This window comes from Meles meles, chromosome 7 (genome assembly GCF_922984935.1).
Source record: "Meles meles chromosome 7, mMelMel3.1 paternal haplotype, whole genome shotgun sequence".
Taxonomy (NCBI): Eukaryota; Metazoa; Chordata; class Mammalia; order Carnivora; family Mustelidae; genus Meles; species Meles meles.
Window position 1 is genome coordinate 54,160,833 of NC_060072.1, and position 25,763 is coordinate 54,186,595.

Below are 25,763 nucleotides of genomic sequence, written 5' to 3' on the forward strand. Positions count from 1 at the left end.
ATAATCTCTATAATCCTGAGGCAGCAGATAGTTGGACAAGTTTTACAGATGAAGTGGGTCTCATTATCCCTGCCTCATGATGTTCATGCCCTTGTGTAATCTTCTTCCTTTGAGTGTGGGTGGTATCTGTGGCTTGGAATGTAGGAAAGGTGATAGAACATATATGATCATGTGTATCTGATTACTTAAGGTATAGTGCCTATCTTGCTAAAGGTTCTCTCACTCCTTTCTTCATCTCTGGCCAGCTTTAAAGAAACAAGCTTATACAAATTAATAGCCATAAAGAAATGAATTCCTGCCTGACATAGCTTGGAAGTGTATCCTTCCCCAGTTGAGCCTTCTGATGAGAACACAACCCAACAGCCATCTTTATGGCAGCCCATGAGATCCTAAACAGAGGACCCAACTAAACTGTTTTTATACTTCTTGTCCACAGACACTGTGAGATAAACAAAAATGTTTGTTGTTTTACATTGTTACTCAGATAATTTGTGGTAATGTGTTAGATGGCATATAAAACTAATAATCTTGTGATAAACTTAATCCTTCTGTTTTGTTAAATTTCCTTATATCTAATCCTGATGGTCAACACCTCTGAGGTTGTCACTCAGTGCTTACACTGCAGTCTTGATTCACAAGATAGAGGGACTTCCTAGTGGAGTGCAAGATGGAACTGATCTCTTCTGCTTTATTATCTATTTTTGAAGCCATGGGTATGGACTAACTCATTGCTCAACACTCTATAACTCATGCTTGATGACTCACAGTGAGGGTAGTCCTGGCCTCTATTTCACTGAGGCACAGAAAGAAAAGAAATTCTTCGTTGATCACCTGACATAGACAAGGTCAAAAGGAGAATAATCAAAGGGCCAGAAATAAGTAATTTTTTAGCTTCACTTGTTACAGCTTTTGTCTAACAATTTCCCGAGGCATAGGTGAAAAGGCCTATGTACATGCACCTTCCATTGGTTCCACTCCAAGTCCTTAACAACCTGGGTATAAGCTAATGATTCACTAACTTAATGGAAGTACAACAAGATTGTGTAGGATTGAAATGAGGTCATTCCCCTCTCCCTCAGCTACTTGCGCTTCCAGTGCATACCCTTTTCAATCTTCCTACAGGGACCTTTCCTCTGTCATAGTTCCTGACACAGAGGCTTTGACAGGGACTGAAGTCAGCATTAAAATTGACACAAGTCATGATTACTTGCATTAGGATCAATAGGAAGTTCTATTCCTTCAAGGAATAATCCAGTGAGAACAACAACAACAAAATGGCAGTAATAATTCTAAGAAAGAAAAGTAACAAGGAAGTCATTAACAGAATCCCATTTTGTTCAAACCTGTTAGAAAGCTAGAGGGCAAAACGATTATGGCAATCACATGCAGGAAAGTGTAGCGGGTAAAAATCATGTTAATTGGCAAACCTGTTCATGCAGGTTCGTCTGGTATGATTGGGAGAAGATATGACCAGAACAGCAAGGGGAAATAGTCAAGAACTGGAATACCAGGAAAGTTAAATCATGGTCATGGTAATAATACACCGAGAGGACATCAATTATTCAGCATATCGAGGTGAAGGTCATTGGCAAACCTGAATGGAAATCAAGATAATGCTGGTTAATGCTTATAAAACAATTGTTGCATCAGGACAATTGTATGCATTTCACACACATTAATTTACTTAATCTCTATAAGTCTATGAGGTAACATTATTATTACTACCCCATTTTGAAAGAATGAAACTGACCCAACAGAGATATGATAACTTGCTCAAGACTGCACAGCAAATAAGTGGCAGAGCAAAAAAATAAATGAATAAAAATAAGTGACAAAGCAAGTATTTAATCCCAGAGAAGCTAGCTGGGTTCTTAGCCACAATGCTCTCCTGTCACTCTGACAAGAGAAAAGCAGGGAAAGATTAGTGATGCTACCATGGACAGGCCAATCTAAGTAGAAAGATTCTAATCAAAATGATTTCATATCTCTGAGAGTATTTTTTCTATGAAACAACACCTAGGGCAAGTCAAGGGAGCATTCCCCTCCTGTTACATAAATGGGACAATGAAGGCTTGGAGAGACCACAGAGAATTTAGTGGAGGGCCAGGATTTTTCTGCCCTGCTTGTCCTAAGAAATACCTCCCACCTTGTCAAGTTTTCTGCTGAGATTTGAAAAATACTCTTTATCCTATTTCTGTCTTATTTACATTAAAAAGAAAAATAATGTAGTGCTCATTTAGTTTTGGAACTTAATGATGTCCAATCACTAGTATCATACCAGGCTTTTCTGTCACTATTTGGCTCCCTTAGCTAAGAGGAAAAAAAGCTTATATTCGCCATGCTGATATCACATTTTAATGCTGTGTGAGGACTCTGAATCAATCCCACACAACAATTGCCTTCAACAACTCAGTAGAATTAGACTTTCAGAATTATATATGATCTGAAAGATGGTTTTATTCAGTTCTTCTGAGATAGATCAATCTTCATAAACTGATGTCTAATTTTCCTATGAAATACTTTGGATTTAAAAAATTTTTTTAAATACTTTGCATTAAGCAAAAACCTACTGACTTAAGTATAAATCGTTTACACAGTATTCACTCATTCCTGTAGGGATGTGTCTTTACAAATATTCTCATTCCATGTGTGCTTATTTTTACTCTGACCTTAGATTTTATTTGAGAGAGAAACCTAGAGAACTATAAATCTTGGAAGCCCATTTATTCGTTATTTTTTGGAACCCAGTTTAAAAAAATATGTGTGTCTGTCTGACTTATGTGTTTCGAAAGGAACTAAAGTCAGGGTAGAGGGGACCTGCTTTCCTCAAAGATGGGAGTGCTTTCCAGTTCATTTGTCAACCTCTCAGTGCTACTGCAATGGTTAAAATAAATGACCCAGAACCAGGAGAGTTGATTATCAACATAGCGAAGGGGAGGGTTTCAAAGAGCAAGAGTGGAGGGCTAATCACATGGAGAGGGGAGGGAATGGAGATTGGCAGTTACTCAATGGTCCTCCTGAACTGCCACAGCGAAGGACCAAGAGTTTTACTCCTTTTTTTGATGGAGACGAGAGAGCTTGTTCCATCACCAGCAATTTGCCTTTGAGCTTCCTCAAGTCAAGTTTCTCACCACTGCCTATAAAAATACCTAATTCTGAGGACTGACGTATCCTCCTTGAATGCTTTCCTTTTGGGGACAGTTGGGAGAAAGTTAAAGACAAATAGAATTGCTAGTAGAAGGCAGAGAGAAGTCAATGTAGAGACTGTAACAGCAGAATAGGCATAGAGAAAGAAGCCAGGATGAAAGGGGAGAGAAAGACCACAGAAAATAAAAGCCCAAAGGAGTAAGAGGCGAGAGAGAGCAAAAGATTTATTGCTGAGAAAAGTTTGTCTCCTTTAGTCCTTCAGGTCAAGAAAACAGACCAACACAGAGCATGGAAAGGAGGCAACAGATGTGGACACTCCACACCTGATTCTGGAGAAGCCGTTCAGCCCCATGGGGGTGCGAGCCCAGGCCGTGACAGCCTCTGTCCTGGTGTACTGCATCCAGGTGAGTGGAGACAATGCAAAAATAAAACTTTTGTTTGTTTCTCAGACAAATCAACTCTCAGAAGGACCTTGGGGGAAAGGAATGAGGGGAAGGACATAGACTGAACCAAAGAAGCAGTGGGGAAAAGAATTGCTAGAATGTTTCCTTAGTGCGGTAAGGTTTCAAGGCCCCTGTGTGGCTGATGGCATCGGTGAAATGGGGGAACAGAAATTAGGGTAAACATAGATACATGCAGGATAGCTATGGTAATTTAGAAGTGCCACCTATCTATATTTCTCTCTTTTATAGGGATTTTATTTATTTATTTGACAGAGAGAGAGAGAGATCATAAGCAGGCAGAGAGGCAGGCAGAGGCGGAGGGGGAAGCAGGTCCCCTGCTGAGCAGACAGCTTGATGTAGGGCTTGATCCCATCACCCTGGGATCATGACCTGAGCAAAGGCAGAGAGGCCTAACCCACTGAGCCACCCAGGCGCCCCCATTTCTCTCTTTTAGCATCTTACAATTCATCCCTCAAGATCCCAAATAAATGATCAAAATGAACACATAATTCCCCTAAACAGAGTTTCCACATCAGCCCTGATACAATTCTAGCAGCTTATATGCTTCCAGATCATGTAACTCTTAAAACTCTAAAAAAAATACTTCTGACCTTTTATTTCTCCCCACCCAAAATCAGAAGGCCCTAGGTAACTCATTAGCTGATAAAAAGGTCAGTAGGGTGAGGATTCTGGACAATTGTCAAGGGGAAATTTACGTAGCGATGAACACTAGTAAAGAGGAAAAGCGGGGACACCCGGGAGACTCAGTCCGTTAAGCGTCTAACTCTTGATCTCAGCTCAGGTCTTGATCTCAGGGCTGTGAGTTCAAGCCCAGAGTGTTGAGCTCCATGCTGAGTGTGGAGCCTACTTTAAAAAAAAGAGAGAGAGAGAGAGAAAGAGAGAGAGAGGAAAAGCAAATGAAGCACTGGCTTGTATCAGATTCCTGTACATCTCCTAGTGGAGAACGGACCGACTGTTTTGCTTTCTATATCCCAGTTAAATTCTTGTCTGTAAATCCATTTCTTCTTGTATTTTCCTTTTGCTTCCTCTTCTTTTCCTTGTCCTGAACTTTCTTTCTTTTTAATTTTCTTTTTTTTCCTTTTTTGGCAACAGTCATAAAAAGAAGTATTTTCTCTGTTTAGCACTTTAAGCTTCTCTTAACTTTAGTCAGAAAAGAGAAACAAAGAACCAGAGGTAGGTTAGAGGAAGTTACACACTTTGTCATCCTTAGTGGCCAACCATTTTAAATTAAAAGAAAAAAAAAAGGAGCTTCTCAAATGCTGTCTGAAGAGGACAGCTCTTAGGTCCTTTTACAAATCCTTTTCACCTGTTATGTCATGAGTTTGTGTGTCCCCTCTTCCTCCCATAAACTCTCAATAAGTACAAATATCTGTCCCTTGTGGGTCCCTTGTTGTTGATTTCCTGAGAACATTAAGTCATTCGATTTACTGGAAGAGAGATGCAGTTTCTAAACAAAAGTTCCTTTACGTGAGGGAAAAAGTCAACTGAAATACAAGGTAAAAGAAGGAGAAGAAGCTTTCATCGTCAATAGCAGGAGGGATTTGATAGCGATATCAAGGTGTTTTCAGAGCAGATTTAGCCCTTGTTCTACTAATTCATTCAGCACACACATATGATAGAGTTGGATTTGAATTCTGGCTACATCAATAGGAGCGTGCGGTTGCTCGTGTTAACTTAAACCCCTTTGCCTCTGTCACGTAACCTTTCAAAATAAGATTAAATATACCCACCTACATGATTATTGTGATGAAATGTTATGACATACCGAAAATTCTTAGCAGCCTGACTGGCATAAAGAGTAAATAAAATCAGTAAATAAAATCATTCCCCTCCTTTTTCTCCTTTTTTGGGGGGGGTGGGTGGTGGGTGGTGGGTTATTGATGAACTAAGGGAATAGAAAAGAGGAGTGGGGTAGATTTCAATTTGTAACAGGGAAAGATTTAGGAAGGTGATAACAATATCCTGAGGGATAGATCAGGACATTTCTAGGACAAATTGATTTAAATGTTGCCTCTGCCTCTCATTCACAAAAGTTGTAATGCTTACCCACCGAAACAAACAAACAAACGAAAAACCCCTGACAGATTAGATATTTGCTCTTCTAGTTTCTCCCACTTCAGATATAATAATCCACAGGCATGGGAGCTATGAAAACAAACAAGGTTGACCCTATGACCTTGTCCTCATATTTTCCCGGCGCTCACCAAGTAAACTAACGGAGCAGAGTCATGGGGAACCAATGGCAGGCTGCTGAGCAGAACAGATGAGACATTTCCCTGTCTGAGACTATTTCCCTTCCTGCAGCTTCCTCCAGCAAGATGTGAGGAGAACTGCGTGAATCCTGAACAGTAAGTATCTGAGACCAAACTGGGAAGAAGGAGAAACAGACAAAAACATTAGTACCCAAAACAGGAGGTCAAGAGGTCATTAAATATCTGTGACTTCCCTTTATCGTTACTAAATGGACATCAACCCACCGGTCTGGTAGACGGATCATGCAAAAATAACAACATGCCCTTGTGTCATCCTAAGTACTTAAAATAACATCACCGAAAGCATTTTTTCCAAAGCCTATCTTCCCATTAAAATAACAGGATTAATCTCAATTCATACAGTCACAGAAATTTGCGAATGGCTTTCCTTTCCTTGCTTCTCAGTGACTCATCAGGACCCATTGGATTTAAAATCTCATCACCAGCAGATATGTTTGGGTAATTCCAAAGTAACCTCACCATCTGAACTATGATGAGCATTTTCTGTATTTTAGGGCGTGTCAATACTTCCTCCAGACTTCATGCAGCTATCACGTTGAGGTTGTAATCCCTTAATCTAAATCTATCACTGTTAGGTCTTCCACAGATACAGAGGACATAAAAGGGGAAGAGATTCATTCCACTTGGAGGTAAATTATTAAGAAAGCGGGGGCAGTTGGAACAAAACACTTGCTCAGCCTGAAGGAAAACAAATATTTAGCCATGGGAAGGGTTTCTCAATGGCCAAGACTGTTAAACCCAGGGGAAACGGTGGTGACCTGGGTTGCTTGTCACACTGTCTGAGGTTTTAGACACCTACCACTTGGGAAGAATCACTTTCAACAGACTCAGAATCATAATTCTAGAACTAGAAGAGGCTTTAAATAAATGGAGAATGCCAGAAACCTACAGGAGACATTGTTTATTGAAAAACAAACTGTATGTTCTACAACTGTGCCACCAAAAAGAGGATGTAAAAGAGAATTTCAATAGATTTCAACAGTTCAATGTATCAGAAAGCATTATTAAGTTTGTCCATCTTCAAAGATAAATATTTCCTTCCTCTCCCCTTCCCACTCCTGAGCTTATCCCATACTCCTTTTTCCATACAATCCATAAAATTTTGTCATCTCTATACAGAAAATTCAGTTAATTTAGTTAACTTTTAGCATGGTGAAACTGGTTTCTACATTTTTCCTCCTTCCTATTTGGCTTAAGTATGTGTGCATATCAGTTTTGATAATGGATGTGAAAGTTTAGGGGTTTTTTCATGGTGAGAATTTTTATGGTATAATGGTGACCCTTTTTGCAGCAATTTGCAAGACACAAATTATAAACTTCATTGTATTGCTTTCATGCTTATAACTGAAATTTTCTTTATGTTTAAATTTTACTGATCTCAAATATATATACAAACCTTAACTTTCATACCCATTTTCAAATTTTGTAATTTTACATTCCAAATTCTTTCTTGGTAATTGTCATCATAACTGTTTACAGTGGTCATGGTTATATTTTCTATTAGCACCATTTTCATAATCACTAGTCTATCTTAAAATGATTTACAAAAATATTTACACAATGCCATCTATAGTATTAAACACTTAAGGCATCCCATTTTGCAATAGATTCTGCTGGTTATATTGAAGTTAGTATAACTTGTTGTATGTTAACTAATGGGAATTAAAATGCAAACTTAAAAATATGTATATAAGTTGTAATGCTATTATTATAACAAGGTAGCATGCTATATTGTAACTCATATTCCAGATTATGGAATGACAATGGGCACCGACTATGTTTTTATTGCAAAAAAACTTTATTCTTTCTCCATAGTTGCCTGACCACAGATTGGGTACATCTCTGGTATATATGGTAAGTTTCAGCTATCATACCCAGAAAGACATTTCAAAGGGAATTTATTTTTCTCAGGGGCATTCATTTTTACTTTTTTAGCTTTTAAATATATTGACGTCAGGGAAAAAATGTATGAGACAGCCAGCCTACTTACCTAGCATCTCATGGAGTCAAGTTTCTTTACTTCATTTTTAACTGTGTGACAATACGCCAGGATTTCCTATTTCAATACCCGTCTCCTCAGCCAACATCAAAAAGTTGTTATGTATTTTCTCAGTTCTAGAAATGTCTACAGAGAGGAGAATATAGAGTAGAAAGCAGACCCTCCAAACCATATTAGATTTCTTATTGTTTTAATGAACTGATTTAGGCTTGCTGACAAAATAAGTACGCCTGTGAAGTGAAAGTGTTGGAATTAAAATCTTATGATTATTGTGTAAAATAGTCAAACAAAGTCAAAATGTAGCTGCACTGAAGACCAGTTAGGGCCAGGACTGGGAAACACACCACCAGATCACTGAGCTTTCATGGGGGGGCGGGGGGTCTTCCTGCAGGCTGCTGGTGGTCATCGGGGCATTGCTTCTCTTGTGCGGCCTGACTTCTGCGTGCTTCCGCTGCTGTCTGAGTCGCCAGCAAAACGGGGAAGATGAGGGCCGGCCTCCCTATGAAGTGACAGTTATAGCTTTCGACCATGACAGCACTCTCCAGAGCACAATCACTTGTGAGTACTCTGACATTACAGCCTGAGAGGGGGTTAGAAAAGATGATCAAGGAGGTGTATGTTTGGCAGTCGATTAAGTGTCTGCCTTCCACTCAGGTCATGACCCTGGAGTCCTGGGATTGAGCCCCTGGTCAGGCTCCCTGCTCAGCGGGGAACCTGCTTCTTCCTCTCCCTCGGCCTGTGCTCTTTCTTGCTGTCTCTCTCTCTGTCAAATAAGTAAATAAAGTTTTTTTTAAAAAGGGTATGATTGGAGGTGCTTGGGTGGCTCAGCTAAGAGTCAGACACTTGATCTCATCCCAGGACTGTGAGTTCAAGTCCCTCACTGGGCTCCATGCTGGGTGAGGAGCCTACTTAAAAAAAAAAAAAAAAAAAAAAAAAAAAGACAAATAAAAAGAATGATCAGGACGATGAAACAATATAGAAACATGGATTGAATTGTATTAAAGATTCTAGAACTCAGGGTTGTTTTAATTTCCAGAAGCCTGATGACCTGGTGACCTGGACTCTCACTGATGCTATGTTCTCAAATATTGGTCTAATGATAGAGTGAAGAAAGAAGTAGAATGTTGGAGAAAATATTGGAAATGTCTTACAGGAAGAATTACCCAGTTCATAAAGTATTTTGATAAAACCATTTTAAGCTCTGAGTGTATCCCTTTTTCAAAAATGTCTTGGATTTTGTGAGAACCTGTATTTTTTTTTAAGATTTTATTTATTTATTTATTTATTTATTTATTTATTTATTTGACAGAGATAGACATAGCGAGAGAGGAACACAAGCAGGGGAGTGGGAGAAGGAAAAGCAGACTCCCCACTGAGCGGGGAGCCCAATGCGGGGCTCGATCCCAGGACCCTGGGATCATGACCTGAGCCCAAGGTAGAGGCTTAATCAACTGAGCCACCCAGGTGCCCAAGAACCTGTATTTTTTATTACCTATATATTATTTTGTATCTTTGAAGAAATTAGTCATGTGTACTTTCCATTCCTTGTTCTGAAGAGGATCTGTTGATACATTTAAATGTTAGTCTAACATCACCTTGATGATTATAAAACACCTTCCTTTATGTCCTTCTGTTCTCTTCTTCATATTATACTCTTTCCTGAAATGGGAGAAGAGAGACCAGTCAGAACAGCAGGTGGCACAACATTGTGAAATTTCTTTTGAAAAGAGGATACGTTGCTGTTCACTTTTCCTGCTTCACTAACTGTCCTTTGGGAAAAGATAAATAAGACAGAAATAAATATTTCTAAGGAGTCTGCATTATCAGTGGGTTGGCATAAAGGGCCCCGATTCTGTAAAAGGGAAGGACAAGGTTGTGAGATATGGGGTCACAATTTAGATTAGCTGAGGACCCCAGAGAGGACAGGATCTCTCAGCAGAGTGAAGCTGGTTTCCAAACAAGCTTCACAGTATTTTCATAACATTTGTGGCTGAGAATGACAATGGTTTGTACACTCTCTAAAAATGAAGGGGAATTAAGTGTGTTGTAAGTCCCTGATTTTTGAGGATGTCACAGTTACTTTAGCTCTATTCCTTCTTTCCTCCCTAGCCCTGCAGTCAATATTTAGCCCTGCAGCTCGAAGAATCCTGGCTGTGGCTCACTCGCACAGCCCCCTCAGCCAATTGCCCTCCTCTTTGGACACCCTCCCAGGGTACGAAGAAGCTCTCCACATGAGTCGCTTCACCGTGGCCAGGTGTGGACAGAAAGCACCTGACCTCCCCCCCGTGCCAGAGGAGAAGCAGCTGCCTCCATTGGATGAGTTTCCTCGAGTAGAACACCCTTCAAACTGATGGCAACTCTGGTTTTATAAATGGGGTGGGGGTTTCTCCGGCTTTGCTACAGACAGACAAATGTAACTTTTTCCCCCCTAACTTTTGGAAGATTTAGGATGACAACTAAACATTATTCAGTGACAACTAAACATTATTCATTTCCAGCCACGTCTATTTTCTAAGATGGAATTGCTCTAATTGGGAACTCTTATTCTTTATCCAGTGGCCAAAGTTTGCAACTAAGCTCTAGCAATGCTGATTACTACGGAACCATGAAAGCATCAAAAGTATCTTGAATTCCTTTAGCAATTGAGTTCCTTCACCCATAGGATACTGCAAGTGTTTTTTCCTCCTACCAGCTATAGCACAGTAATAGATCGTAATACACAATAGCGTAGGCACAGCCACAGACAGGAATGCACCAAAGGCATGAATTCTTCCTCTTGAGAAAACATTCCCTTTTATGCTGACTGACAGTGATACTCTTGGACATCATGCAATACCTAAGTGGACGTCCATGATCCATCCTTACAGATATGGGCTAAGAGAACACAGTATAGTATCAAAGAGCCAAATAATCAAGGTCTTTCTTTCACTCTGGTCCTACCCACTAGCAGTGTGAGAAACTGCATAGGGGGTAGTGAGAGTTTCTATTCATTTTCAGTTCCTGTGCCTAGCAAACACATGTGTGTTCGCGCACACACACACACACACGCACACGCGTGCAGGCATACACATGCACACGCAGTCTTTTCCTAAATCTGAAAGAATAGCATTGTTTTCCTTTTCTCTTTAGTGACACATTATAGCGGGATGGCCTTCACTGCCACCTAGTGGAGACATGGTAGAAATGGCTGTCCGTGCCGCTCTCCAGTTCCTAGAGCAACTGAGTTCTTGGAACTCAGCCTGGAAGGGATCCTTCCTGCCCAGGACACATTCCTGCCGTGTAGTGCTAAGCGTGTAGTGCTAAGATGTGCATCCCATGTAATACTGGACATACGAGGATTTAATGTATTTTACTTGACAATTGAGGAAGTGATGTATATCAGGGAAAAATGACTTGCCAATGACATTAGATAAATCACTTAAAATCTCTAAAGCAGTTTTCCCACCTGTAAAACAGGATTGTTGTGCAAATCAAGTAAACTAAATATAAATGACAAGATTTGCAAAGTATTATGCACACGTATTTGGTACTCTTACTACTGACATCAAATTTTCCCCTTTCTGCTAAGATTCTACTGAAAGTTATGGTCTTATTTTTCCTTTCGCCAGTCAGCCTGTTATGTTATCACTAAGTCGCACCGAAAGTCACTTTATTTCATCAATAAAGATTTGTTGATAGAGGTTAACAACTAAAGATATGTGATTCCTTTGAAAATGGTCTATGTAGAGGTAAGGAATATTTGAGAAAACATGTTTATTCGGTAATTAGCTTCAGCACTCATAGAGACATAGACCGAGGGAATGGCTGGTTAGTATAACACCTCATTAAATGTGTTCTTGGAATGCTCCCTCAGCCCAAGGGGGAAAATGTTCTGAGTAGAAGCTGCTGGTGAACTGAATTTATCCTGAGTCATTTATCAAATTGCCTCTGGAAATTGTTAGATGCATGAATTGTTGAATGACTGTGTGGTGGCCTTGTTTTGCTCTGGCCAAATGAATCACTTCATTATCACACATTCCATAAAATATTCTAGGCTCTTTTGTCCTTCAAGACACCCAGTCTTAAGGAAGTTAAAACATCATTTGGTAGAAAAAGATCTTGGAAGAAATCCTCCTGTAGTTATCTTATTCTGAAGAGATATCTCAGCCTCACCTCTCTCCTCGACCTCTCCCTCTCCTCAGACACCTGGATACTTGCATTCCTGTAATCCTCTCATTTGGCAGAATATTAGCAGCCATTTGGCAACTTCATCTCTTTCTCTCTACTCCATCTCAGATCTCTGTTAATCAGTGCCATCACTTTCACCACTGTTCTCAATTTTTTTAAATGCCTTTTTACTCCCTTTCCACCTTTCCCACTTTAAACATTGGTTCAGTGAAACTGAATGCTCCCCAAAGCCTATGCTGTGAGCAGTGCTGCAGAAAACTCTCAACTCTACTAAGAGAGGTCTTGACAAGATCATGGTCCTCAACACCACCTGTTGAACCACCTGTCATTTCTTCTAGAGTTTCTTTTGTAATTCTCCTACTCCTTTTATTAGTTATTCAAATTTCAGTGGCTCTCAAGATGCTTGGGTGGCTCAGTTGGTTAAGCAACTGCATCTTGATTTTGGCTCAGGTCATGATCTCAGGGTAGTGATACTGAATCCCTCCCCGAGCTCTGTGTAGAGTTGGCTTGTCCCTTTCCCTCCCTCCACTTGTATTCTCTCATTCCCTCTCAAAGAAATAAGTAAAATCTTTTAAAAAATTTTTCAGGGGCTCCCTTCAAACCTCATACCCCCTCACCTACTCATTAATTCTGAGCAGGGAACTTGTCCCCATTCAGGAAAGAAGTCAAGCCTTCCCTTTGATAACTTGGTACCCCAAAGCTATAAGACCCTAAAGACCTTCTCTTTCCTCCTTCTTTCCAGTGTCATTGAAATAAATGTCCTTCCTTCTCCCCAATATAACACTTCCAATTAGGTTTTGCATTACATTGATCAAAGTTTTTGTGTTCAAAGGTACTGTTTTAAAAAATTATCTGCCAGGAATAGTGCAGAGGCAGCTGGGGGTAAAAGAGTGGGTGAGATAGTTAGGGACTCTGACTCATGGTCCTCACAGAGCTTAAGAAAACGTCAAAAATTAAATGGTAGCATCATGAATAGTGCAGAGAACTCTTGGAAACGGCAGAGTGAGGGAAGGACCTTTTCAAAGATGAGGGAAGGACCTTTTCAAAGATGAGGGAAGGTTTGAGGAGGGAAGGTTTGCGGAACTGAACAAAGAGTAGCTGATTCTGGTAAGCTAAAGAGAGAACTCCTCAAATGGAGTCAGAGGGGAAAGGAGTCTTGGGGGCAAGGAGTCTACACTGTATTTTACACTGAGAAGCCACTGGAAAATTTTAAATGTAAGTCACTTGATACAATTTGAATTTTTTTTTTTTTAAGATTTTACGTATTCATTTGACAGAGAGAGAGAGAGCACGCATAAGCAGGGGGAGTGGCAGGCAGAGGGAGAGGGAGAAGCAGGCTCCCCACCAAAGAGGGAGCTCAACATGGGGTCAGATCTTAGGACCTTGGGATCATGAACTTTGCCAAAGGCAGATGCTTAACTCATTGAGCCACCCTGGCACCCCCAATGCAATTTGAATTTTAAGGCAAAGATTCTTGAATCTGTAGAAGAATGGACTGGAATAGGACAAGTATGAAAGCATGAAGACTAGATGGGAGATATTAAGGAAGAGTAGACAAGAGATGATTGTGGCTAGGAATTGTGATTGTGGATAGTCCATGACTGTGGACTAATATGGTGCTGTTAGAAGTGGAACTAGAGATAAATGTTGGAATTTTAAAGATACGTTGGGGATAGGATCATCCACACTTGCTGATGGATTGAGTAAATTATGTAGTAAGGGAAAGGAGTGAAAAATGACTCCTTGATCATTGACCTGAGCCAACACATGGAAGGTGTAGCTGTTGATTAGGGTTAGGGAAGGTGTAGGTATCTGTTGATTAGGGAAGATTGCACAAGATCAGATTTAGGGGAAAATTCAAGATAGTGATTTCTAAAATGGGGAAAAGGCATTTCATGACAAAACATACACAAAGTTAATCTAAGGTAATGTCTACTTCACTAAAGCAGCAAAAAACGTTCAGATGTTCCAGGGGAAAAATCAAAGTTTTCCCTGAGATTAAATGAGGAAAGCCTCAATTTGTGAAAAAGAAAAGAAAAAGAAATTTCATATTAGGCCTTCATAATTTCAATATTTATAAAATAATCTACTGGAAATGGCAGAGATTATTGGATATGCCTATCTGGGACAGTGGGGTCTGGATAGGAAGGTGCAAATTTAGAAGCCCATCAAGTTAAAATGTCCATTTATATTGTGGAAATAATTCCAAATGGAATTGGGAAGTCCTGAGACGGGAGCTCTCAAGCATGTACCCCTCACGATAGCCTACAGAACCAGCAGGAAAAAGGAAGATAAGAATTACTTTCACAAGGGAGGACATTACATCTCCTGATTTTTAAAAAAGGAAGGGAGATCCCTCCCTGCCCCAGCAACAACACAATAACAACCACTTGTGGACAATGAGATACCACTACAACTTCAAACTTTTTTTTTTTTTTTTTTTTGGTTGGAGAGAACATGGTTTAATTAAAGGCAAAGCTGATTTCAGCAGCTGCAGGTCTTGCACAGACAGACCAAAACAAAAAACAAAACAAAACAAAAAAACACAAGAGAAAGTTTACTACACAAAACCAGTTTCTGATGAAGATTCTCCTCTCTCGCCTCATTACTCCACACTGAGGATGGTAAGGCGAGAAACCCTGCCCCAAGAGTCAGAAATCATTCCAAACACCAAATTCTCATGCAGAAACAGGGCTTTATGGGATGTGGGCAGTACCAAGGGTGAGACAGTGAACCTGGCTAGCTCATCTAGGGTGCGAGACCACTACAACTTCAAACTTTTATTCTTCTATAAACTTGTTCAAACAACTATTCCCAGGTTCCTCCTCTAACACCTAATAAAAGCTAACCTTCCCTTTGTCTCTTTAGACCTCCCTACAGTTCACCATAGCTTCCTGTTCTGAATTTTAATTCCTCCTGTTCCCAGATAAACTCATTTTGTTGTTTGTTTGTTTACTTAAATAAAATGATCTTTGTTATGTTTAAACTTAACAATACACAGTTGACCCTTGAACATCAGTTGGAATTGTGTGGATCTGCTTATGCATGGATTTTTTTTTGATACAGTGTAATACTATAAATGTATTTTTGCTGCCTTATGATTTTTTTTAAGATTGTATTTATTTATTTGACAGAAAGAGAGAGAGAGAGAGATCACAAGTAGGGAGAGAAGCAGGGAGAGGGGGAGGGGGAAGCAGGCCCCCCACTGAGCAGAGAGCCTGATGTGGGACTCCATCTCAGGACCCTAGGATCATGACCTGAGCCAAGGCAGAGGCTTAACCCACTGAGCCACCCAGGCACCCCGTTCCTTATTATTTTCTTAATAACATTTTTTTTCTCTAGCTCACTTTATTGTAAGGATACAGCGTATTAGATATATGTTAGATAGAAAATATATGTTAATCAACTATTTATGTTATTGATAAGGCTTCCAGTCAATAGTGGGCTATTAGTAATTAAGTTTTGAGGAAGTCAAAAGCTAAACATGGATTTTTGACTGCATGGGGATCAGCAACCCTAATCCTCCCCCCTTCATTGTTCAAGGGTCACCTGTTTATGGGTATAAATGAGGTAATTTGTTCCCTGTTATGCCCCAGCAAAAATGGGTCCGTGATTAAAGGAGCAAGACTGATATAAAGCGAAGGTCAAGCAAAGCTTTATTTCGTGCCAAGCATCAAGAATCAAACTGACAGGCCAGGGCTGTGCCTCTTACAGAGAGGGCGACCTTTCTCTGTTTCACAGACTAGCTTTTAAGGGCAAAGGCCATGCGGTCGGGCCTGGCCACGCACAGGTGGCCAATGAGATTGTAACACACAGAGAAAACTGCACAGCGATGCTAGGTGACCAATTGAATTACAATTTACCCTATAGTAGACATTTGACCTAGTCTATCACACCTTGGTCAGAATTGGTGCCCAAAAGGCTCCCAAAGGGTGGGACTCATACTTCTTGGTAGCTAGGGAGACAGTATGCAACCCCCCACTGATCTGATGCCTCCACCTGGCCTGACCCATCCTTGTATCTGAGCTTGTTACCTGGGGCTGGTTTCTGGACTTGTTTTTAAGTCAGTCCCCTGGGGGAAGGGGAGCAGGGACAGTTAAGGGTTAAACAACAAAGTTGTTGTTTAACCTTAATGGAAGCCTCTGGTTAAATAGGTCCTTACATTCCCCATCTTTATCATCCTCCTTCATCTCCCTTTTTCTTATTCTGTAATTATTTACTTACTATTGGCTTCCTTCCTTTGTTATATAGTAGTTTAGAATAAATTACATATTGCAAAACATGAGAGCATAGAGTTAAAGAAAAATGTCATATTGTTAAGGCTTAAATTAAGTAATTCAGATACTGAACTTGAAGACAATGACTACTTAATGTTTTATTAGTGGGAGAGTTTCATAACGTGGTCAATATTTAGAAAGATACTCCAATGAAAGTTTGAGGTCTTGGGTGAAGTGTAAGGAATTCAGGTCTTCATTTCAGCTAGGAACATATTGTAAAAATCCTAGTTAAAGATGGTGAGAGTCTGAAAAGGAACATTGCAGGTGGTGAGGAAAAGGGCTACAGTTATTTCTTTTTGTCAGCAGAATTCTAGGTTCTTTTGGTCTTTCTCTAGATCTTTCCTCTGATTTTATTTTATCTTTTTAAAGATTTTATTCATTTATTTATTCAAGAGATAGTGTGAACTGGGTGAGAAGCAGAGGGAGAGGGACAACCACACTCTGCACTGAGTGCAGAGTCCAATGCACGGCTCCATCTCACAACTCTCAGATCATGACCTGAGCTGAAATCAAGAGTTGGATGCTCAACCAACTGAGACACTCAGGTGCCCCTTTCCTCTGATTTTAAGTGGTAGAGATTCTCTCCTACCTCTTTCTTAGCCCAAATGACACAAATATGTATGAAACCTTCTGTAGCCTGGCAGTGAAGTTGCACTATCCACCCTCTACTGGTTACTTTGGGCTTGTTGGGGTGATTACACTGGACAAACCACTCCCCCCATATTTTCCACGCTGTTTGTTTTTTTTTTTTTTTTTTTTTACTTGGCCCAACTACACCTCTTGTAAGGGGTAGTGTCTAGTGGACTATCACTATCTGGGAGATGGTGTCTACCTACAGAGTGTAAGGAGTTGACTCTGATAGCACAAAGTTTCCAATACAAGAGGGAGACCTGAAAGATGGACATGTATTGATTTACAGAAGAGCAATACAGGTTCTCTTTCCTGGGCCGGGCGGATGGGTCTGAGAAATGATTGACTGGGCTATGTTGACTAGTTTATCTGTGGTTTGGAGGCAAATAGAACTGTACAGTTTGCTTTGCAGTGGCTTGTGTAGAGAGGGACAAATAATTTAGCCTCTAGGTTTCTAGGTTCTTGGCTGAGACACCCCAGGGGTAAAAAAAAAAAAAAAAAAAAAAAAATCAGATTAACAAGAGAAAAGTAGAAATTTAATAATATGTATACCTCCTGTATACATGGGAGAGACCCAAGAAAATTGAGTAACTCCCTGAAATGGCCCAAGCCATCATCTTGAATACCATCTCCAGCTAAAGAGAAAAGAAGATTGGGTGGGGTAGAGGGTGTATGAGAGGTTACCTGGAAAAGCACAGTAATCAAAAGTATGGTTGTTATGCAGATTTAAATCAGGTTCTTCTCCATTGCTGAGAGTTTCTAGAAATTTAGTCATCCTCATTTTCTTGGGAAAGAGGAGACACCCTTACAAATGGAGATTTCCCTTATAAATGTAAATGTCTCTTACAAAGTTTTTAGAATTTCTCCTGTGTGTTGTTTTTAAAAATAATCAGTTTAGGATAATCCTTATGCCAAAGAAACATATTTTGAGGTAGCAATTCTGCTACCCTTCATCTGTCAGGAACTACAGTATTGAATTTTATTGAGTTAGTTTATTAAGTGTGGTCTGTAAGAGTTTACACATTAAGAGTATATTTGATTATGAGAGTAAGGAAATAAAGCAAAAATGGGATTTATGTAATGAATTTAAGAGGTTGAGGAGAAAAATTGCAGAGACCGAAAATGGCAAGTTTTGTTTTCTTTTCCTTGGGTAAGCAGATTGTCTGGAAGGCAATAAGGAGGCCAGAATAGGAAGTTTGCCCTTGAGCTGGCAGACTGACTGGGAAAACAATTACAGTGATTTATGGACTGTCCAAGATACACTGAGAATTCCATTGTGGGAAATATTTTACATACTGTCTCTGAATGATGTTGGCCAGTGTCTCTCTTGGCACCTTCACCTTAGTTAACCCATAATTGCACTATATGCCACCTCGGAATTCCTCATAACATTAAAAGTTTCGAAAGGGCATTGTGAACGTGGTAATACTTGAGTTGAACCCTACAGGATGATAAAATTTTAAACATCAAATATACAGAATAAGAGCATTTTTTTTTCTTTCTGTCTGTGAATAAAGAGGAAAAATGAGAATGTGAAGCATGGAGAATGTTAAAAATACCAGGAGTGATATAATGGGTATGAATCTGGAAGGACAGGTTAGCATCTTTGTGTGGAAGGCATTACATGGGAGCTGAAGCACTTTGATCTTTATCATGCTTTCTATAAAGCCATTGTAAAGTTCTGAAGAGAGAGAAGAGATCGTGTAACTTGTAAAATGGTTTGGCTATGGATAGAGCATAAGTAAGAGGGGAGATCTGCAAGACAAGGAGACATTATAGTCCCGAACTACCCCAAAGACAATACTTCTGCATAAAAGTTTAGTTACAAGCAAAATTATGAAATAAGGCCAACTAAATATTATGCCTCTTTATATTTCAGCATCTTGGTACTTCTTCTTTTTTTTTTTCCTGTTCTTATTCTTTAATTGTTTCTGTTGCCCTTTGGTTAATGTACTCATTATTTGACAAATGTTATCAGTGTTCCAAGTGTCTAGACCTTTCTTGAGTCCCAGTTTGTATGTCAATGGGTCATCTCCTGTACCCCTTCTTACACTAAACTTAGAACCTGCTGTCCCCCATGATGTTAATACTTATTACTATAGTTGGTAAAGCTGGGCATTGCCCTTTCCCTCCTCCAAAAGGGTCAAAAATCCAAGTCAATAAATACCAAAATAGATCATAGAAATTCAATTTAAAGGGGACAAAAGTCCATCAGGAGTCAAACAACCGGTAAGTAATCATAACTATTTGAATGCCTGAAGTGCAGAATTTAATTCATTAATCATCAGCTTTGGAGGCTGAATGGCAGAGAAGGGGTACACCTTGCAGAGAGCTGAGTTGACTGGACTGGTTTTATACTCAAATTACTTAGATCTCAAACTCCAAACTGAAAAATCTGCTGCTCTTCTTTTTTTTAATTAAAGCTTTATTCCTTTTAATCAAATGTTGCCTTTCATACAGATTAAATTAAAGATTTCCTTTTTGAAGTCCATTATTGGTCATTTGTCACTCTTCTTTTTTAGACTCTAAAATGGTTTTCTATTTTTTCTTTCTCTTTCTCTCTCTATCTCTCTTTTTTGATTTTTTGAGTTTTGACTTCTTTTTCCTTTTACAGTCTTTACAGTCTGTCTTTGATTCCTCGGGCTGTAGGATACTGACACCAACTCCCATGCTTGGGTTTTTCCCCCATACCAAGCAATTCTCTGTCACCAACAGTGTGTCTTGAAATTCAACTCAATTCAGATACTATAGTCATCTGAGAAGAGTGGCAAAACTGAAAAAGAACAAAGGTCTTTATTTGAGGCCTCTGAATTGAAATTTGGGGAGCAGACCCTCAGGTAGAAACCCAAATATTGTCCCACTGAAGGAGCAAAATTGTCATTGGCGAGTTCCCAAGACCTGGCTGACTTTCACTGCCCACCAGCTTATACTCACTAACCTGTGTTTTCCTTAAGCTCTCCTTTCCAGCTCACCTCTTAACTCAGGCAAAGGAAATGTGAAGCCATCCCTCAGGAGATGTTGCCTGCCCTGATAAGACCTCCCCTGGCCCAGACCTTTTGAGCTAAACTTGTGCTGCACAGATGGACCATGGGGTAACCCCTGGAATGACTGGGAACTGCCTTTACATCATTATAATACTAAAAATAATAATAATAAAATGAAAAAAATGAAAAAATAAAATCTCCATACAAGGAGGAGCCTCAGCCTCATTTACATAACATACAATGTTTGTAGAGGCATGTTTCCTTAAGGCACACATGAGAACTTAGGCCCACCTCTACATATGGTGACAAGACTTCCTTATCTAAATTCATTGTAGGGGCACCTGGTGGCTCAGTGGGTTAAAGCCTCTTCCTTCGGCTCAGGTCATGATTCCAGGGTCCTAGGATCGAGCCCCACATTGGGTTCTCTGCTCAGCAAGGGAGAGTAGCAGCAGCTCACTTCTGCATATAGCTTTTATTTTTATTTTTATTTATTTTTTATCAGAAAAGCAAGGACAAGGGCGCCTGGGTGGCTCAGTGGGTTAAAGCCTCTGCCTTCAGCTCAGGTCATGATCTCAGGGTCCTGGGATCAAGCCCTGCATCGGGCTCTCTGCTCAGTGGGGGAGCCTGCATCCTCCTCTCTCTCTGCCTATTTGTGATCTCTGTCTGTCAAATAAATAAAATCTTAAAAATAAATAAATAAATAAATAAATATTCATCCTAACCTTGAATAAAAGGAATCCATTCACCCTTGTGAGGGAGTCACAGTCTTTGGAAATTATTCCTTGTAATCTTATTTGTTGCAAGTGAAGTTTGTTTTGTGCGACAACTTGTCTGATGTGTCCGACTCACTGAAGAGCAAACTCACATTGGTCCAGTTATAAAAGCAAGGGGTTGGGGCGCCTGGGTGGCTCAGTGGGTTAAAGCCTATGCCTTTGGCTCAGGTCATGATCTCAGGGTCCTGGAATCTAGCGGGGCATCTGACTTTGTGTTCAGTAGGGAGCCTGCTTCCCCCTCTGTCTTTATCTGCCTCTCCGCCTACTTGTGATCTCTGTCAAATAAATAAATAAATAAAAATCTTTAAAAAAATAAAAATAAAAAATAAAAGCAAGGGGTTTTTATCGGAAAGAGGAAAGAGGGCAATTATATGACATCGATTAAAAAAGAAAAAATAAAAGAGTCAATTGGCACCAACAGGTTGAACTGCTTTTGTTTGCACATTGACAGATTATTCTGTTGGTGCTAAACAAAATTATTCCTGGTATGGGTTAGCTAACTATTTTCTCTTCAGAAAGTCTGCAATCAAGTCTTACCATCAAGATAACTCTGGTCCTGTTGACTTTTAAAAACAATTCTTTGTAAAAGAATTGTTGCTTCTGGCCTAGCTCAAGAGTCTTTTGGCCCAGTTAGAGAATTCATTAGTTTTGGAAAGGACAACGGAGCTTTTCTCAAAATGGAGTCTCTCATGTCCCCAAGTCTCATACAGTTTTATTCTATCTGCCTGGAAATGGTGTCAGAACATACAGGTTAAGGACTCAGTCATGTGAGTCCCGACTTCAGATGCCAGTTGCAAATCCAGTTTGTCACCTGAGCTTCTGTAGTTGGAAGGTTCTGAAGACCTCCTCTTTGGGTGATTAATTTGTTCCAGTGGGTCAGACAAGTTTGAGAAACATTTTACTTATGGAATTGATGCAAGGGAAGGGTATGTGGGAAGAGGTGCTGAATTTCCATGTTCTTTCCAAGCACGCCACTCATCCAGGACCTCCAGGAGCTCAGCCAACCCAGAAGCTCTGAGAACCCTGTCCTTTTTGGGTTTTTAATGGATCTTCATTACCTGGGCACAACTGATTAAATAAGTCAATGGCCATTGGTGACTGAACTCAATTTCCAGCCCCCTTCTCTCTTCGGATGTGGGGGTAGGGTGGGACTGAAAGTTCCAATTCTTTAATCTCTTGGTTGGTTCCTCAGGTCACCAGCCCCCCCCTGCCTTATGTTGCCTAGGGGCATTCCAAAAGTCACTCATTAACACAACGAAATACACCTTTATTGCTTTCCTCACTTAAGAAATTCTAAATTAAAAGACCAGATATATATTTATTATTATAAATCACAGTATCACAGACTTCCATAACTAAGTACCACAAACTGGATGGCTTAAACGACAGATATTCTCTCAGTTCTGGAGGCCAGACATCTGAAATCAGGGTATACATAAAAGCTGGTTCCTTTTGAGGGCTATGAGAAAAACTATTTCATGCCTCTCTCCTACCTCTTAGTAGACTCCTGCATTTTGGCTTGCAGATGGCGTTATTCCTGTGACTTCACATACTTTTTTCCCTTATGCGTGTCTGTCCCTATATCTAAATTTTTTTCTTTAAGAATGACATCAGTCGGGGCACCTGGGTGGCTCAGGGGGTTAAGCCTCTGCCTTTGGCTCAGGTCATGATCCCAGGGTCCTGGGATTGAACCCAGCATCGGGATCTCTGCTCAGCAGGGAGCCTGCTTCCCCCCCCCCACCCCCAACCTGCCTCTCTGCCTACTTGTGATCTCTGTCTGTCAAATAAATAAATAAAATATAAAAAAAAAAGAATGACATCAGTCATAATGGATTAAGGCCTACCTTAACAGCCTCATCTTAATTTTATCATCTACAAAGACCATTATTTCCAAAGTCACATTCACAGACACTGGGGCTTAGAAATTCAGCATCTTTGGGGGGATGCAGTTCAATCTATGACACTGCTGCTTTAGGAGAGTTTCAAGAGACAGCAAAAGCAAATATATCATTTTTCGTCTGCTATCTTAAATTTAAAAATCTACCCTTTGTTCTCTTGACTATGACACACTCCACATTTTTTGTCTTTATTTTGCATCCAAAGCACTCAGGATATAAACACAAGTAATGTTAGAGTAGGAGGCAGTTAGTTCAGTTCTAACAGGATAACTGGAGGCCAGCATAATGGAAGCCAGGGCCAGGTATCAGGAAAGTCAGAGCCTGTCCTGGCAGCACTCTGCAAGGACCCAGATCAAACTAGACAGGGCCAAGATGGCGGGTGCCGTGATAGGAAACCCTTGACCAAATGAGGGAGAAAAGGGGCAAAACCCTTCTTTCAAGAAATCCCTGTCCCAAGTAATGAGCATTCCACCCTTCTGTTAACAACTACCAAGAAAAGATAGAAACCCAAACACCGGGGTACTCAGTTTTCTCTCTCTCTCTCTCTCTCTTGAACTTCCCTATTCTTGCATCTCAAGAGTGTACCTTTGCTTTAATAAATTTTATTACTTTTGTTGCTTGTTAACTGTGCTGTGTCTGTTCTTGAATTCTTTCTTGTGACATGACCAAGAACATTAAATGACGTCTTTGGGATGGAGGGGGTCATAGCCCCAAGGCCTGATGTCTCCCTAGTTCAGTGGGCAGCAGTAACATGCCATCAAATAGCACAAAGTGGGGCACCTGGGTGGCTCAGGGGGTTAAGCCGCTGCCTTCGGCTTGGGTTGCGATCTCGGGGTCCTGGGATCGAGTCTCTGCTCAGCCGGGAGCCTGCTTCTCCCTCTCTCTCTGCCTGCCTCTCTGCCTACTTGTGATCTCTGTCTGTCAAGTAAATAAATAAAAAAATCTTTAAAAAAAATAGCACAAATAGCACTTTTCTACTGGGAAAGATGACCTGGAGCTAAGGATTTAGATGCCATTAGGAGTCCCTCTAACTCTGTATTTATTTCTCTATATCCCTTGCATCTCTGAATGTTACTGTCTTTGTCTTATCTCAGACTGGTGCATTTGGACTGCATGAAACTAAAACAATGCCTATTGTAAGCCTCTGATCTTATAGCATCCAATTTCATCACCAGAGAAGAAGCTTACTTTGTTAAAAAAGAGACAAGCCCCAGATGCCTTGGTGGCTCAATGGGTTAAATGCCTGCCTTTGGTTTAGGTCAGGATCCCAGGGTCCTGGGATGAAGTCCCACATCAGGCTCCTTGTTCAGCAGGGTATCTGCTTCTCCCTCTGTCTGCCACTCCCCCTGCTTGTGCTCTCTCTCTGACAAGTAAAATATTAAAAAAAAAAAAAAAAGACAGGGAGAGAGAGAGAGAGAGAGAGAGACAAGCCCCAAATGGTGTCACTTATACTAAGCCCACATCACCATAGACTTAATACCTAACCTAATTGCAGTTTCACCTTTTCCGGGGAATATGACCTTTCACCAGTCAATCTGGAACTACTTGGTTAGCACTAGTGAGGTAATCTGCCTAATAGACCTCCCCACTTTCTCCCAAAGGAAAGTGACCTTGCCAACACTAACCCGCCTTTGCAAAAAACTTTCTCTTCCTCCTTCTGCCTATAAAAACTTTCTACTTTATACAGCTCCTCGGAGATCCTTTCTATATGCTAAGATGGGATGGGATACAGCCTGGCTCAAAAATCATCAAATAAAGTCAATTATATCTTCAAAGCTATTCTTCTGAACTTTTCTTAACACATTCCTTAGTTCATATGTGAGAAATTTTAAGGAAAGATTCTGATTAGTTTTGTTTAAGTCATGGGGCTTTCTAAATAGTCAAAGCTATTACGTTTAGTGGGCCCCACCAGAGGAACTATGTGTTTTCAATGTGAGAGGTGAAGTCCCCTGAAATCCTGTATATGCCCCCCTCCCAAATGAGGAATAATGGGCATTGTATTAGCTAATGTACATCATTATAAATACTAAGAAAAGATAAGAACACAGGGTTTTGGAAGTGCTCTGAAGAGTTAGAGAACCCAGGCAAGTGAGATGAAAAAGTTTCCTGGGGAAGGTGATGCCTGAACTAAACCTTGAATGATTTACAGGAATTAGACAGAAAAAAATGGGAAGAAGTTTGAGAATATCCAACGGCCAGAAACAAAAGCAGTATGGGGAAGGAGTGGCTTAAGTTAGTCTGCATGCCTAGAATGCAGAGGGCAAAATAGGTCGTGGGTGAACGAGAGGCCAGAGGGAGAAACAGCAACCGGATCATAAATAGTCGATTTTTCTAAGGAATTTCCACTTTTCCCAAAGACTATGGAGAATCTCTGGCCGTTGGATGATATTAAGAAGAGAATTGATGCAATGAATATGGCTTTATTGCATTTATTCTGGTATCTGTGAGCTTTCTCTCTCTGTCTCTCTCTGTCTCTCTCTTTCTCGCTCTCTCTTGGACGATATTAAGGACTAATTAAAAATGGGTTTGAAATGGAGTATTATGCCTCCATCAGAAAGGACGAATACCCAACTTTTGTAGTAACATGGACAGGACCGGAAGAAATTATGCTGAGCGAAATAAGTCAAGCAGAGAGAGTCAAGTATCATATGGTCTCACTTATTTGTGGAGCATAACAAATAACATGGAGGACATGGGGAGATGGAGAGGAGAGGGAGTTGAGGGAAACTGGAAGGGGAGATGAACCATGAGAGACTATGGACTCTGAAAAACAACCAGAGGGTTATGAAGGGGCGGGGGGGGTGGGGTGGGAGGTTGAGGAACCAGGTGGTGGGTAATAGGGAGGGCACGTACTGCATGGAGCACTGGGTGTGATGCCAAAAACAATGAACACTGTTATGCTGTAAATAAGCAAATAAAAATAAATAAATAAATAAATAAATAAATAAATAAATAAATAAAAATGGGTTTGAGTAGTATTAGTGGTTTAAAAACATGTCCATAAATTCTTTAACACTTTTTCATCTGAGGAGGGTACGGTTGTCCTTTCCCTCTGACTCTGGGCAGGGCACTGTGACTGCCTTGAGGAATAGGATGAGGCAGAAGTGTCACATCAGAGCTTAAAAGATGAGGTTTCAACAGCCACGTGCTT

General features: G+C 40.3%; 1 protein-coding gene across 1 annotated transcript; it reads left to right on the forward strand.

The window, feature by feature from the left end:
- The first annotated feature begins 2,994 nt into the window (after window positions 1-2,994).
- Window positions 2,995-11,558, forward strand: TMEM52B (transmembrane protein 52B). The gene is made up of 5 exons (XM_046012756.1): window positions 2,995-3,551; window positions 5,916-5,959; window positions 7,700-7,738; window positions 8,275-8,441; window positions 9,993-11,558. Exons 1-5 carry the CDS (start codon window positions 3,498-3,500, stop codon window positions 10,232-10,234), a joined length of 546 nt encoding a protein of 181 aa, XP_045868712.1. The 5' UTR covers window positions 2,995-3,497; the 3' UTR covers window positions 10,235-11,558.
- The last annotated feature ends 14,205 nt before the right edge of the window (window positions 11,559-25,763 follow it).

Excerpts from the sequence above, each read along its gene's own strand:
- TMEM52B (XM_046012756.1), top strand. The coding sequence starts at position 3,498 with ATGGGGGTGCGAGCCCAGGCCGTGACAGCCTCTGTCCTGGTGTACTGC. Across the intron at positions 5,960-7,699 it reads AACTGCGTGAATCCTGAACA|TTGCCTGACCACAGATTGGG; the intron begins GTAAGTATCTGA and ends CTTTCTCCATAG. Across the intron at positions 8,442-9,992 it reads TCTCCAGAGCACAATCACTT|CCCTGCAGTCAATATTTAGC; the intron begins GTGAGTACTCTG and ends TTTCCTCCCTAG.